General features: G+C 34.0%; 1 protein-coding gene across 2 annotated transcripts in view; it reads left to right on the top strand.

The window, feature by feature from the left end:
• The window catches only part of CUL2 (cullin 2), a 44,900-nt gene extending 29,994 nt beyond the window's left edge, over positions 1-14,906 (top strand). The window contains exons 12-22 of one of the 2 annotated variants that reach the window (XM_065731486.1): positions 96-203; positions 2,769-2,828; positions 3,163-3,291; positions 3,390-3,476; positions 3,996-4,148; positions 4,530-4,607; positions 5,904-5,970; positions 6,707-6,909; positions 9,734-9,835; positions 10,533-10,649; positions 13,770-14,906. In XM_065731486.1, the coding sequence (XP_065587558.1) occupies positions 96-203; positions 2,769-2,828; positions 3,163-3,291; positions 3,390-3,476; positions 3,996-4,148; positions 4,530-4,607; positions 5,904-5,970; positions 6,707-6,909; positions 9,734-9,835; positions 10,533-10,649; positions 13,770-13,901 (1,236 nt within the window). In that variant the 3' untranslated portion in view covers positions 13,902-14,906. The remainder of the gene's footprint in view (positions 1-95; positions 204-2,768; positions 2,829-3,162; positions 3,292-3,389; positions 3,477-3,995; positions 4,149-4,529; positions 4,608-5,903; positions 5,971-6,706; positions 6,910-9,733; positions 9,836-10,532; positions 10,650-13,769) is intronic. The other variant, XM_065731487.1, reaches the window with a different exon arrangement.
• Positions 14,907-16,575: the final 1,669 nt, after the last annotated feature.

Here is a 16,575-nt window from a genome sequence, read left to right as displayed (position 1 = left end):
AAAACAGTATAGCTGATTTAGATATAACTATGCTTAGTTTTAGATGATAGTGTTTTCTTAATAACTTGCTTTCTTTATTATCTTACCTTTTTTAGATGCCAACTCAGTTTGTGGAGTCAGTTTTGGAAGTACATAGTAAATTTGTTCAACTCATCAACACAGTTTTGAATGGTGATCAACATTTTATGAGTGCCCTTGACAAGGTAACTTTTACTTAGAAAATTTGAAGAAAAATTGAAAAACAAAATGTGGAGCCCTGTTCAAGGCTTACCAGAATTCTTCAGGGCATCAATGCGTGTTTACTGATAGCATTCTCATGTAGTTTTTCTAGCTTAAAGTTGAAAGACAATAGAAGAACTTTCAGTGTTAGGGAAAAATGTATGTACAAAGGAAATCGGATTAATGCTTAACATTGTACTGAAATTTCACTGAGGGACCTGTTCATCAAAATGCTGAACACAAAAATGGAGCTGACCCATTTAAGTGCAGGTAATATCTAATTGTGTTTTGGGAGATGTTTGTCAGCTCAGAAAAAGATTTTCTACTCAGCATCGGCAAGTCTGCACCTGGACAACTTGTTCCAGTGCCTCACCACTCACACTGTAGGAGACTTTTTCCTTATATCTAACCTAAATCCACCCTGTTTAAGCTTTAAACCATTTCCCCTTGTTCCGTCACAACAGACCTTGCAAAAGAATCTGTCTCCTTCTTACCTGTAGCTCCCCTTTAAATATTGAAAGGCCACTATCAGGTCACCTCACAGCCTTCTCTTCTACAGGCTGAACAGTCCCAGCTCTTTAAGCCTGTCCTCATAGGATCACATTCCATCCCTTAGGTCATTTTTGTGGCCCTCTTGACACACTTCACAAGCTGACTACAAAGATTATATAAAAACTGATCTTACTTCAGTCACTGATCACAACAGCTGTTTCCAAGACACAACCACAGCAGACATTAAATAAGTATCATTAGGGAAAAGGGCTTAGTGTGCTTCCCTGTGAATGTGTAGCTGTGAAGATATGAAAGGCAACGCTACTAATTGTTATAATTTCTGTAAGAGTTTGATTCTGAAAAATATGCCTGGATACTTGTGAGGAACACATTATCTAATCTGTCTAATTTTCTACTCTTCATGTGTCATGGTTTTATGATTTTTGGTACTGGTATTCCACATCATAACATCATGTAGTGCATTTAGAGTTAAGAATCCGCGCTGCGCGGCGCTGAGGCACCGCTGGGATGTTATGATGATGTTATGATGTGGAATACCAGTACCAAAAATCATAAAACCATGACATCATGATACATCATTTCCTATCTATAATTATAAGTCATAGAATACATACATTCCATTACTCCTTTGTGGTACTCTTTTTACAGTAGCTGGAATTTATTGTTAGAGTTTTATTCAAAGCTTTAGATGAATTTCAGCCAAGCACAATCTAGAAAGACATAGTGATGAATATGTAAATAATCAAATTGATAGGTAAACATCTGTATTTGTGATACTGAGAAATTAATTTCTTAATATTTTAAAACATAATTATTTCAGAGGTGTCATATTTCTCAATTGCAGTAAATAATCTACCAGAAGGTGGAATAATATGGTACTGACAGCTACTTTTACTGGCAGGTAGACAGTACTTCAATTCTTCACTTCTGTATACTGTATTACAATAGATATTTAAGATCTTAATCTGTTCCAGTATTCCATGATCAATATCATACTTGCTGTTTTTGCCTCCATTATCATTACAAGAGAGTGCTCTAAGCTTCGGGTTTTTCTATTTCTATATTATTTCTTTTTAAATAATTCATTCTTATGTCATAGGGATTCCAGGGACCTTGTCAAATACTGGAATGTTGAGACTTTGTACAGAAAAGTTATTTGTCAACTCTTTATAATAATAATAATATCTTATGCATGGGTTCATTTGGGCTTTGATTTTTGTAGCATGGTATAGAAGTATAAGGAAGTAATTTTCTGGAGTTCTTTAAATTATACTGAATTTTGAAGCTAAAGAAGCAAAATGCATTAAACATTCCTTCCAGAGAGGGAACTAATTCCTATGAACTACGATAAGGAAATATTTTTGGTCCAATATTAATTAAAAATGCTAGTTGAAATATGATAGGTAGTTTATAAACTAATGTTGATGATCCTTATGCCTTTGTCATGAAATTTCCAATCCTGAACTGTCATTATCTCTTTCCTTTTCTGTTTCCTCATATTCAGCTGCCATGTTTTTTTTTACCACACTGCTCCAAGTTTCCATGTAATAGCACTCAACAAAGATCTAACAGCCCAAATAGTTTTCCTTTCTTACTGTTGTGGGCACACCAAGTACGTTTTTCAGATCAAGCTATTTTCTCTTTTAAGTCACTATTGCTGTTTTGCTGCTGCTACTGCTTTCTTCTCATACGTTATTTTAAACCATGTGTATTTCTGTGTACCCATATCTTCGAACTTCTATGTTTTACGTTTCTAACTGCAACCTATTTCTCTTACCTGCTTTTTGCAATTAACTTCTACTCCTTTACTTTTTCCACTTCAATTTAAATCTCAAATCAAAAATATTTGTCAAATTCTCACAGAGCAGTAATCCAATCCCTTTTACTCATTGTTTCTTTTATTATCACCTTTTTGTCTGAGTTTTATAGAATTGGGGTCGGTTGTTTACCTGAACTTTTTTTGCTTTCTTTAAAATTTCAACTTAAGAAGTTTCAAGTCATTCCTATTTTTTTCTTTTTTCTATATTCATGTCTAGGCTTTGACGTCAGTTGTTAACTACAGGGAGCCCAAGTCCATCTGCAAAGCACCTGAGTTGGTAAGTGATGAATATTTCTGTAGAATGTAGTAATGCTGGCATTTGGGACTGTCACGTGAATATCTTTTTCTCTTACCGAGTTATCTTCACGTAAGTATTTCAGTTATCGCATAAATATATTGGGGACATGCAAAAAAAAAAAAAAAAGTGCCATTAAAATATTTGTATAAAGTTTGTGGTTTTGGTGGATCTAGTTTGTATCTTTTACATATGAATACAGCTTTTGTAGTAGACCATGGAATTGCTTTCATGTAGAATTTAATAGTATGTTGGCATACATATTTTCTGAAGCTTGACAAGTAGGTTTGGGTTTGTTTTCTTTTTTTAACTTGAGCTGGCCAAGTACTGTGACAACTTATTGAAGAAGTCTGCAAAGGGAATGACAGAAAATGAAGTAGAAGACAAACTTACAAGTTTCATTACTGTTTTCAAGTACATTGATGACAAAGATGTATTCCAAAAGGTAACTCTTTGATTCTGAAATTTAAACTATATGTGAATAGTATGGTTATGCTTTTAAAAATCCTCATAGCTGTGTTTTTTGGTTTTTTTTGCATACAGTTCTATGCCAGAATGTTGGCAAAAAGATTAATTCATGGTTTATCTATGTCTATGGACTCTGAAGAAGCCATGATTAATAAACTAAAGGTAATGTAAATACTGTTCTAATGCAAAATAAAGAAGTGTATGTAATGTTAGGAGGAAACAGCAGAGGGTGCCAGAGATAACTTAGCAGTCAATAGATTACATTTCCAGTTGTTGACAGGAAAACTTAATTTCTTCATAGTGTATGAAAAATATATTGCAAAGTATCTCTCATACGTTTGAGGTGTTCCATTTTTTTTAATATTTTGAGATAGCTTTATAAAGTGTGTTTAAATACCTCATATTTATGTTGGAATATCACCAAGCAGCCTATCATAAACAGGCTTTATCTTTTAATTTTATGAAAGTGAGGTTGTTTATACAAAGTAATGAATAGGAAGTGGAATTAGTATGTTTGATAACTCTCATCTGTAATGCTTTTTATTTATTGTAACTATTGTTAAATACTACTTCTACCGACTTGATTTTCATATTAGAGTAGTAAATGGATGAATGTGCACTATTTGTATAACAAATGTTGTTTCACAATAAAACTTATTAATAATTTTATTTTTTTCACAGCAAGCCTGTGGATATGAATTTACCAGCAAGCTTCATCGAATGTATACAGACATGAGTGTTAGTGCTGATCTCAACAATAAATTCAACAACTTTATCAAAAACCAGGACACAATTATAGATTTGGGAATTAGTTTTCAGATATACGTTCTACAGGTACTAATGTATGTTTATTACTGTTGAGTGTATTTCATTTGTATGTTTTGATAACAAATATTTTTCTAACTAGAAATACTTTTTGTATGACACCTTCTGATCAGTGTGGAATTGTTTGTTTTCATAGTTTATCTTTTTAAAATCAACATGTTAGCATACTAACCAGTACTGATGTAAAATGCCATGTGTTTTTAAGTTGAATTAAGGTCTTACGGGGGGATGTGTAGTGAGTACTGTAAAAGGAGCTGTAAAACTTCTAGTCTAAGTCGATTGTCTAATGACAATATGCTTTGTAAATCTGTTCAGTAGTGTTATATTTTTTTTATTAACATATATGCTGTATGAAAATGTTAATACTTTTATTTTTCCTATTACCCATAGGCTGGTGCATGGCCTCTAACTCAGGCTCCTTCCTCTACATTTGCAATTCCTCAGGAACTGGAAAAAAGTGTACAGATGGTAGGTTAGTAGGAGGTTTCTTGTAAACATGTGGAAATGTTAAAGAACACACACAAAAAAAATCCACCAAGATAATTTTAGCATAGAAAAGCTTGAGCTGTTTCATTTTGTTTGTAATTCATGGCTACTTGGCTCCAGTTACATGAAATTTGGAAACATCACTCAAATGACACTGCTTTCTGTGGATGCATTTGTGTAACTTTAATTTATTTATTTTTCACAACTGTTTTTAACTCAGTGATTAACAAAGAAGATATTATTAAATACAGTCGGATGAACTTACTTCACTTTTAGCTTTAAAACGAATAGATTAGATTCTGATTTTTAGATTAAATTCTATTTTAAAATTTTATCTGAATATTCTATATAATCTAAAGGAAATACTATTAAATAAATTAAACTGCAGGTACAGGTACAGCTTTCTTGTGCCATGTTTCATACAGACTGTATTTCATTTGATATCAAGATTCATGCATACTTTTTTGAAAATTTTGAAAATTGAAAATACATATTTTGAAAATTCTCAAAGTAAGGGATGCTTCAGTTTTCATCAGTTTTTGCTGTTAATATAACTTTGAAATGGTATTTCCTAAATCATGAATGTGTTCTTCTTTATGGAAAATGGTTTTTGTAGGTTTCAAAGTTCTGCAAGTTTGACTGCAGGAATTCAAGAACTCTTACTTACATCTTGATTCAGAGATGCTTGCCATCACTGTAGTTTCATCTACTCTGAAACTCAGATTGGAAGAGTGACTAATGTTATGCTTGCTTTCAGGTTTTCTTTTTTGAAATTATCCCCCCAAAATTTGTAGAGGAGTGTAAGGTGAGATTCAACTTGAGAGTTGTGTAGCTGACTGGGGGAAATACCTGTGAACTAAAAGCTCACAGCTTTTGAAGTATGTTTAAAAAGATCAGTGAAATGGGAATCCAGAGCCACAGAATAATTGTTTTAATATTGGAACAAACAGAATGTTAGAATCTCTGAGGAGTTCTGTTGGATTCAGTAGAGATAATACTTCAAAACTACTTTGAGCTACAGGGTTTTATTATTTGAGAGTATGAATGTCTCAACAATCTTTCCAATTTAGTCATCAAGCGGTATGCTAATTTGTTCAAGTAGCTTGCTAAGTGATGCTCAGTCATCACCTATCTTCTGAAGGAAGATGCAATCATAGACTCATCACCAATGTCTGAATCCAATATGTTGAACATAAAACCAGTGCTTCTTCACTTGAGTGGTAGAGTAATAATAAACTGTTATACATGTGATTAATTGAAGGTTATTTTGTTTTGCAGTTTGAATTATTCTACAGTCAGCATTTTAGTGGAAGGAAGCTTACTTGGTTACATTATCTTTGCACAGGTAAAAATAAGTGCTTTGCTAAACTTGCTCTATACAACTGACAAATGTTGGAAGTCCTTTTCAAATAAGAATAGACATTGGAAGTGGAACATTATGCTGCATCTTTAGTCAGTTGACTGTTTTTGCATCGTAAAGTAATTTTTGTTCTAAAGTAATTAATATTTGCTGCTTAGTATTTCTAAAGTTTACATTTTGTAAACTTGCCTATGTTTTCTTTGATTTATTAAAGCTACAGAGAACTCAAGTTATATATATATAATGGAGATTCTTCATTGCCTTTTAAAGAAACTAACAGTAGTGTGATTTTGTTTTTAAAGACAAGTCTTATATTTTGTTTTTACTTCTTTCCTTGGAACAGCTTTCCTGTAATCACTATTCTGTGATTCTGTGTAAGCTGTTACTAATTGAAGCTTGTGCACTGCAAACCATTTAAGCTGTTTGGAATTTCCTTTTTTTTATCGCTATAAACTATATTCTGTTATGCAAATTCATCTTTTTTGTTTTTCTGTTTTCTCCTAAAAGCACTACCGCTTTAGTATTTGTTATTAATCAGAATCCATTTTTTGCAAACTCTCTCTTACATATGTAAAATTGCAACATCAATTTTTGTGTTCCAATGCATATGGAGGTATAACTTGCATGTCTTGAATTGCATATGTGTAGGAACTGTATGAGTTACATTTCAGATGATATTTCATTGCAGTCGGTTTACAAAATGCTACTTGTATCATTATAGGTGAAGTAAAAATGAATTATTTGTGCAAACCTTATGTAGCCATGGTCACAACATACCAAATGGCAGTGTTGCTTGCCTTCAACAACAGTGAAACTGTCAGTTATAAGGAGCTTCAAGATAGTACACAAATGAATGAAAAGGAACTGACAAAAACTATTAAATCCTTACTCGATGTTAAAATGATCAACCATGACTCAGACAAGGTATGCAGTAATGATATGAAAATGTTTCGTGTTCTCAGTGTTGCAGTTCTATTTGTTGAGGGCTTTCTGATACAGAATTCCTTTTGAACTGTCTTATTAATCTTGTGAACAATTATAAATCTGTATTTATAAAGAAAGAGATAGGAAGAAGTTAAGAGTGTGTTTGTGAGGTTGTGACTCTTCTGAACACCCACCTGTGTCACCTATGTGACCTATTGTAGGGAATGTGCTTTAGGAGGGGAATGGGACTTGATCTCTTGAGGTTCCTTCCAGCTTATGTAATTCTGTGATTCTTTAATTCTGTTCGTTCTTTCTGCCTCTAATAGCAGAATCTGCTACAAAGGTAATAATGCAAGAACTGTTTATTGTTTCTGTTTAATTTCATCCATGTGGCTTTTGACTCATTACTGTTGGGTGAGAATACCCTTTAAATAAATGTCTTTCAAAGTTGTAGGACCATAGGAAGGAGCTTGACTGCTATATCACTGAGTCTTAAAGTAATCATTAAAATAAATGTGGCATTTAGTGACCAAAAGTAACAGGAGCTATATTCTTCCTCTCTGACACATTACAGGAGAAGGAGAGAGGAGGACAGAGAAGGAGGGCTTGTGTGAGAGGATTTTTGCTGCAGGTTGTTATACTCATATCATTCCATGTGTTTCATGGAGTTCCGGCAATATTTGAGTAATATATCATTTACTTTTTTTTCCCATACAGCAATGGGCACTGAGGTTTATTATGTACGAAACACTATAGATGTACCTGTGCATACAGTGCAAACTTTAGCATCTACTTCCAGCTAGCCCAGAAAACCTTGAGGTATTCAGACAGCATCAAGCAGAAGAAAGAACAGCTGATAAACTGTTCATGTGGCTTACAATAATAAATCCAAAGCTGCTTTTTCTTTTAACCAGGAGAATATTAGAAAATGGAAAGTAAGATCAGAAGGAAGATCTGGAGCATAGGACATGCTTCGAATAACTAGAAATGAGCTCAGGTTGGAACAGTGGCTGGGAAGATGTTTGTTAAACTGGGTGAAATGTAATGCTGAGAGCCATTACAGAAAACAGTGAGATTAAAAAAATCTTAGAAAGGTGCTCACTATTTAAAGGATTTACATTTATTTGTGTCTTTTGTGTATGGTTTTACTGATTTCTTTAAGAATATGTCGTTGAAGATTGAATGGTACAGCTTTCCAACCCTTTCACCTTTTAATGTTACCACTGCACTTTCTGGTTCTTTAACTTACAGGCCATTGTATTCAAACATATCTGCTCATGATATTTCTTTTCTACTCCATCCAGCAATTTGAGAGCTGAAATAGTCAGTATTGACACAGTATATAATCTATCAGCTTAAGTATTGGATAAGCCAGTGGCTTGAGCTGTGAAATTAAATATATTCATTTCTGCATGAATCTGAGCTACACAGCAAAATACAGTGTATTATGTGTTGTAGTTTGCTTTTGAATGGAACTTTTGACCAAATCTTTATTGGCTCGTTAAAATCATTCTTTTTGAGTTCCTGCACAACATAAATAAGTTATCTTAATTTATATTCAACTGGGAAAGCACAACAATGCTAAAATTTGATGACAGCTTACATTCTTAAATCTTTTGATCTTTGCCCTTTCTATGGGGAAATTAAATTTTCTGTGTCTCGTCTGTATTCTAGTAAAGAATTCAGAATATAAAATAAAAAACATTCATTTTTGGTATATTTTTTGATAAATATTGACTAAGTCTCTTAAAGTGATTGCACTTGAGGCAAGCATAGTTTGGCAAGATTTCAAAGCCTAGCAAGCTCAGTAACTTCCTTCTGCTGGTGATTGGTAATACTTGTACAGATTCTTGCCTGGAAATTGCAAAGATCTGTCAGGTTGTCTTGTTAGGTGAATGTAAAGGTGTTGGTATTGCTGGGAGCAATTACTGTTTATTGAAAGAAATGGACTTTGACCTGGATGGGGAAGAGAAATAAAAAGGAGATTCAGCTGAGGAAAAAATGAAAATTACACATAGTTCTGGAATTGTAGTAGTTGCAGCCCATCGACTGTTTCTGCTACAATACAATAAAGCATTTAGGTTTTTTTTCCTTAAAGAGAAGCAACTTTAGTGGTATTTATGAGTGACACTTTGTTCTCCTGAGGTTCTGCCGTAAACAAATACAAATCCTACTTTCTTTTCAGGGACAAAATTGCATTTCAAAGTAGAGTGTTTGCAACTAAGAGAAGCTGTTGAAGTATTACAAAGTAAACAGCTGTTCAAGTATTAAAATTGAAACTACTTCAATTGCTTCTCAGCAAAGTAGTTCTTCCTAAGGTTCAGACTAGATATTAGGAAAGACTTCTTTACCAAGTTGTCGGACACTGGAATGAGTCTCCTAGAGAGCTGGTTGATGCCCTGTGCCTGTCTGTGATTAAGAGACATTTGGATAATACTCTTAACGATATGTTTTAACTATTGGTCTGTCACCCCTGAAGTAGTCTGTCAGTTAGATTCAATGAGCTTTGCAGGTCTCTTCCAACTTGAGCTATTCTGTTCCATTCATAACAGAGACCTTCTGACAATCCTCATGTTTCTTGAGTTCTTTGTAATGTTTTATAAAATAGACTGTATTTCTATGCTAGTTAAACTGTAGCTTAAAAAACTGACCTGCTTCAAGTGGCTCTTTAACATTTTCAACTACAGATTTGCTGAAATTACTTGTATTTCAAGCCCCTACATGGAATTTTTTTTAAGAAAACTTATCCCAGCAAATCCTTGCTGCTTATTCTTTATGACTCCATTTTTTAATTTTCTTTTTAAAAATTGATTCTTTATTGCAGGAGGATGTAGAGGCAGAGTCTACATTTTCGTTAAATATGAACTTCAGCAGTAAACGAACAAAATTTAAAATTACTACATCAATGCAGAAAGACACTCCACAGGCAAGTATTCTTTTATGTTTCTTAGACAAACAGCTTAGGAAGCTTAATTTTCTAAAAGTGAATTGATTATATTAGTTCGGTGTAAGCAGATATAGGATTTACATCACTGTAAAGACATTGTTTAAATTTGCAGCTTAAGTGCTGCCATTTTCTTGTATTTTAAATATAAGTAGGAAAAGGTAGGATAGGGAGTAATAGCAAAAAGATGAACAACGGCCATTTCTCCTGTAGAAAATGGAATTGACATTTAACCTGCCTTATATGAGACTTGTTAGTAGTTCTTGACAACTTATTTCAGAAACAGCAGAACCAACCTGCTTTTCTATTGTTTTGTGTTTTCCATCAACTAAAATCAGTCCCGGTGTTGATAATCCAGGTTCCTTCTGTATCTCCTAAGGCACAATCTTTTGAACAAGAGATATATGTGCTGTTAAACTCAGTACCTTACTGTAAATGTTGCCTGCTTTTCTCCCTAGCAAAGGCACTGCTTTGGATATCTTCCTTCCTGCCTGCTGTCTTGCATGAGATCTGGTATTTTTGATTTACAGAAGCACGTTACATGGAATTGAGCTTTATCTAGATTGTTGTATTAATTGACCACTTTAAATAAAATAAACAGTTTAGATTCAAGATACTTATGTGATATATTTATTATCTTACTGTATTTAAAGCATTACTTTTTGTTCTTATATTGCAGGAGATGGAGCAGACCAGAAGTGCTGTAGATGAAGATAGGAAAATGTATCTTCAAGCTGCTATAGTCCGTATCATGAAAGCACGTAAAGTGTTGCGACATAATGCTCTTATTCAGGAGGTAAGATAAAATCCTCTTCTTAACATATCTTGAAAATCTCCATGATTTGATGAAAATCTTCAGGATAGATAGGTAAAACATCCAACCACAAAATTCCTGTATCAACCCTAGTACTGCAGTGAAATTCACAAGTAAAAGCCTGTTTTGAAATGTAGTACTTACCTGTGATCACTCAGTCCTATAAATATGTCTTAGCACTAAAGTATTAAGCACCTCTGTGCTTGTTCTTTGCTGTTGGCTGCCTCTGTGCCTGCAGATGTCGTATCCTGTAAGAATCACTGCCAGAACTGTGGGTTCAGCTGAAGACATCTGAGTACGGATATTTTAGACATGAAATTTCCACATAAGTGTGTAGCCAATTTTGCACTCTAACTGTAAATTTGGATTTTGTTCTAATTGATGGCTTACATTTTAAAAGTTCTCTGTGTAGACATGCTCTTAATCTCCATTTTACCTTAAACACTACAATTCTCTAGATTTTTTATATTCTAGATTAATGATCTGTGAACTGTCATGAACTGGCTGGGAAAAGGTGCTATGTCTTTCATTTTTCTCCGTTTTCCATCTGTGGTAGTTGCCTGCCTAATTGCATTTCTTGTTCTGACCTAATCTTCACTCATACCAACCAGTTCCTTGTTTTAGTTTTCTCAGCCTCTCAAGGCATTCTTGTGTCTCTTGAGCTTTGCTGGATAGCCTCAGAGCAGACTAGTGGGAGAGGGCTTTCTGCTTTATGGGACCATTTTGAGCATGGAGGTGGAGAAGCATTCAGTCGTTTTAAGATCTGTATGCTTTCTTTCCTGTGGTGATGAAGGAAACAGTTACCACACCTACCAATTAATTTTAATTTCCTAAGCAAAATAAGCAGCTGAGGAGAGCTTGTAAGTCCATACTGGCTGGTAATGTGAAACATATGAAAGGTTTTGGATTTTGAAGTAGTGCTTGTACACAAATGCCCTGAAAGCAAGCTTACTTTTACAAGTCTGATTTTGAGCATCTAAAAGACAAAGCAGCATAGATCTGACTACTTCTCAAAATCTTTTGTTACTTAAATTCATGCAATTATGCTGAAATACTCTTCAGATTTTTCTCTTAGAGCTACAAAATGGTACACAAGCCCTGTGTTATCTTTGACAATACATTTTCCCTTTATTCCCAGCTTCTTAGCAAATGTTCAAGAGAGTTGAAACCAGTTTAAATGGTGGATAGGTCACATATTTTGACAGCTTAGAAACAAAAACTGCTGTATGTTTTTTTTTCCTTTTTGACTGACTCAGGAGGCACTATCTGACATGCTCTGGATACATTTTCCTCGTGCAATACTCTTCCAGAATACTACAGTCCATTAATATTAGGAGCTTTTTCAAGTTTTTCAGTAGAGAGATATTTTGACTGCTAGTCAGCTTAAAAAACAGTAGGGAATAAAGTTGATGCTCCATGTAACTATCACCAGCTGCATCAACCTGGGTTATATTTTTTTGCCTTAGCTTTTAACTAAATTTATGACATTTGAAAATCATATTCATCTAGTTTGTAGTTCTCAGTTTTGCATATTACTTATGTTCTAGGTTAATTAGAAAATTTAAAACTGATGGTTAGTCTTCTAAATAATTAACTATGCTGCTATGTTGTGTGGAGAATTGATGTAGATTTAAATAAGCAAATGTGCAATCTCAAGCAATAGGGCAAAGCTGTACAAAAATTCCTTCATTACTTTTTCCACAATTTTAGCTGTCGGAATTAGTCTGTGCCTGTCTTCTTTTATCTTCTTCAGCTAAACTGTTACTGGGGCATGGGCTAGGTTCTTTAACATTTGTTAAGTTTCTACTGTACAGTCTGAGATATAGACAGACTTTTGGGCACTTCTGAAACTGTTGCCAGGCTGTAAATACAAAGATGAAAATTTCATGTTAGGTGAAAATTTTACTTAGTTACATCTCCACTGAGCTCAATAACTTCTTCTGCTTTATGTTGCATGAGTAAGCCTCGATTGCCAAGTGGTTCTGGGTTGAACATGCTCAACTTTCTCATTAGAGCTTTGTGGAAACTTCTGTTGAACATTTAGAATATGCATAATTTGACTTCTCAGCTTCCTTGTTTTTCCAGCTAGCCTTGTATTAAGTTTTTATTTAACTATAAGAGCCTTTTTATTTTTTAACACATTCTTTTGTGACATTTTTACTAATTATAGTAATATACACACTCACTTCTTGTTACATTTGTCATAGTATTTATGTATTTATTAATAATGAATTCACTTAGAATTTCTAGTCTGACTTCCTGAGGAGTAAGAATCAGTCTTGTGAATGGAAGTCTGTGTACTATGAATAGTTAATATTTTCTTGCCTCGTTAATGTTTGGGTTTTTTTCCTGTGATACAAGAGCAACATTATAATTTTGTTAGAGATGGGACTGAAAAATTCCTAACCACGGTGTAGCTGACAGCTCTGGCTGTTAGCTTTAATTCTAACAAACTGCAGCATTGGGCTTTTCATTTAGGCTGAGGCGTCCAGGAAAATACTCAAGGTCCTGAAAGTACTCAAAGTCCTTGAAAATTTTATTTTTCAAATGTGGCAGACTCGTTCAGTAGTACAGGTTGCATTTTTCATACATTTAAACTGCATTGTTAAAAAATGGATAAGCTTTTACTGCAACATTCCAGTCAGACTTTTTGGGAATTCAGCTTACGTATCTTTATCAGTGACTATAATTTTATAAAGAAAACACAGAACTTGCAGAATTCTATTAAGTGAAAATGTATGATAACAAAAGTGGTGACACAGCTGGTTTTATAAAGCTTTCACTTTGTTTAAACTGTGCTAATAGTAATAAGAGTGAAGAAATACATATAAGTTAGATTAATTTTAAATTGAATATACATTTCTACCAAGACAAATTAAACAAGCAGTCAAACTGAGGCAATGAGTTAAGCAGTCAGTTTAAGTGTTCTGACACTAATGTACAGGGATGCTTTGACTGTTGCAAATTAACTGTCTTTGCTTTATTTAATCCCATATTTAAAAGTAAACTGAATTATGCCTGAAAGCACTTAGTCATCTTTTTTGTAACATTCATAACTGTTGTAAATAAAAATAACTTATAAAATATGTCTTTCTTTTGCAGGTAATTAGCCAATCAAGAGCTAGGTTTAACCCAAGTATCAGCATGATTAAGAAGTGTATTGAAGTTCTGATAGACAAACAGTACATAGAGCGAAGCCAGGCGTCTGCAGACGAATACAGTTATGTAGCATGATGTTGCTATCCTGCAGGTATGATTGTAAGGAGATCATTGCTGTCACTGTTTGGTGTGTTCCTGTGGGAAGAGGCAGGCCTGTGCCTCCATAATTGGTCACTTGGCAGCCCCCGTTTTTCTGCTGTTTACAACATCACCAGTGCCATGTCATGAGCGTCAATGAAAATGCCTATAGATATTTCAAGCTCATGTCATTATGACATTTCTTAAAACTTTACTAAAAGAATGAGTGAAGTATTGCTGAGATGTGGAAATTTGGTTGGGTACCATGCTTTTTTTTTTTTTCCTCCCCTTTCACGTTTGCAGTTGATGTTTTTTAATGTATCTTAAGACAAAGTTAAAAAAAAGAAAAAAAAACCCTAAATATTGTAATATGACAGATAACCTAATAATTGTATCTACATTAAAAAGAAAAAAAAAAGATGAACATGATACTGCTGCTTGTCAAATAAAAAAAAAATAAAGTTATATGATGTGTCTCTCATCATTCTAAAAATGAATGTAACATTAATGTCTTTAAATATTCAGGCTGGGAAGAGTAAAAATGCTATGTGCTCAGGTGTTGAATAACCTTTGGAGTATATCTGTCATAAGAAATCATTTATGTAAAGCTGAGTGACAAGTATGTTATGTTTCATGTGAGTATAAAAAAAATGACCTGTGGTTAAATGCACATCTCGTTTGCTTGAGATTAGGCTAACTTCTTACATTATTACTGCCTGAAGGCCTAGTCTGTCTCCCTTAATCTCACAATGGAGGAAAATGTTACAAGAGAAAATAAACAGATGTTTGAGGGAATTTAACTTGCATAGTTCACAGATAGGAATGATGATTGTTAAAGATACAGTTCAGTGGCTTGTGGAACCACCCTATTATTGGGAAAGAATATAGCAGGCTGATCATAATTGAAATGTTTTCTTTCATGAGGTATTGGGTAGAAACAATCCATGGATAGATACCCGTGTTGTTTCTACATGAGCCCATGAAGCATTTTTCTTTTATTCCCTCCCATCTCATCTGGTTTTAGTTTATCATCTGATATTTTCCCCTGCCTCGGTAAGCATCTAGTTGTTTTGCTGTTTATCCTTGTGTTGGTCATGAGGGATAACTGGTGACAGTTCACTCTCAGATAAGCAAAGTATAATTTTTAAAAGTGCAAACTCTTCCACTGTAAATAATTGAAATGTAAGTGCATTAATAGTGTGAACACAGTTGTATGCCTGCTGCAGAAAAGAGATTCCTCATGTCTATGCCTGCTATTAGTCATTGACAGGATAAATACTAATTTCAAGTGCTCTATTTTGCCAGTTTTAGAAGGCATTCGAATAGATAGAAAGCTTATTTCATTTTTTTATAGAGTTTTTTTGATATTTCATCACCACCAGAAGTCCACAGATCAAGGATTAATTTTTAAAGGAAAAAGCCTTTGGGTAGAACTCTTCCAGCTCTTCACTGTATGAGTGGTTTGGCTTCTCTTTGACTCAGGTTGTTCCTTTCTCTTTTTTTTCCTATGTAACATCACATTTGTATGTTCTCTAGAGGGTATGGTAAACTTCCTGTGGTTAGCTAGGGAATGCATCGTGAAGTGATAGTAAGCTATTATGTGGATTTTGCTGAGGGCAAATAGAAGGCAATAAACAACGAAGGGTACTAAACATGTATTCTGTATTTGTGGCACTAAGATTTGGGGTTTTGAAATTAGGTTTATGTTTTGAAGAAATGTTTTTTGAATTGATCTTGATGCAGCACAGCAGGTCGCTGTCCAAAGTAATAGTTCAGAGTTGTGCATGGGTATTGGAAAATATACTCACAGTGTCATTGGATAAAGTAAATGGAAGGGGTAACAGCATAGATTCACTACAGTGCCTTATAATCTATTTCACTGTGACAAAACTATGTGCCCTATGAAAAATGTAGCAAAAATAAAAAATGAAGCAAAAAAATAAATGGCGCCAAAGCTTCTGAAAACAAATGTCTAGCTTGTAACTTGTGTATGAGTCAACAGACTTTAAGTTCATAAAAGATTCATTAAAAATGTATTTAAATTTAGATTGCAGTAGCAACATTTTAATATTTGAGTTTGAAAAAACCCTGCTAAACTTATTTTTAAAATCACTTCATAGACAAAACAGGTAATTCACTGCTCTAGCCCAAACGTGTAAGGTTTGAGCATTACCTTATCTCTGAATTTTTGCATACTTAAAACATCAAAAGTAATATTTTTTCTAGATAAGAGTGCTGTTGAGTTGAGGCATGTTTAGTGAGTTAAAAACATTCATATATTTCAGCACTGTTGGCATCCCCAGACAACATCTTTCATAATTATGCACAAACTCAGTCTTTTCAGTGCCTCTTGGGAAACATGGCTGTAGCTGGGAAACGTTTTAAATTCTACTTTATAACTCACACCTTCCCCCTAAGGGAGAAAGTAGTGAAAAGTCTCAGCCTTCTGTAGCTGGGTTAGGTCACTGATGTCATTGTTGGCACACAGTGATACAGCACATTGCGTAGTGCTACGACCTGGCAACTAAGTATGTCTGGAAAGCATCATTTCAAAATACAGAGTGCTAATGAGTGTTATCAGGAGGAGAAAATTATAAGCAGAGATCTGAAAATGCCTCATATTTATAATTGCGGATTTTTTTTTTATTTGTTGTAAGCCTGTTAACATCTA

Source organism: Cyrtonyx montezumae, unplaced genomic scaffold, assembly GCF_038088225.1.
Source record: "Cyrtonyx montezumae isolate F1298 unplaced genomic scaffold, pur_monq_1.0 scaffold_14, whole genome shotgun sequence".
NCBI lineage: Eukaryota > Metazoa > Chordata > Aves > Galliformes > Odontophoridae > Cyrtonyx > Cyrtonyx montezumae.
Note: the sequence above shows the minus strand (reverse complement) of the source record. Positions and strands in the feature narration are given on the sequence as shown.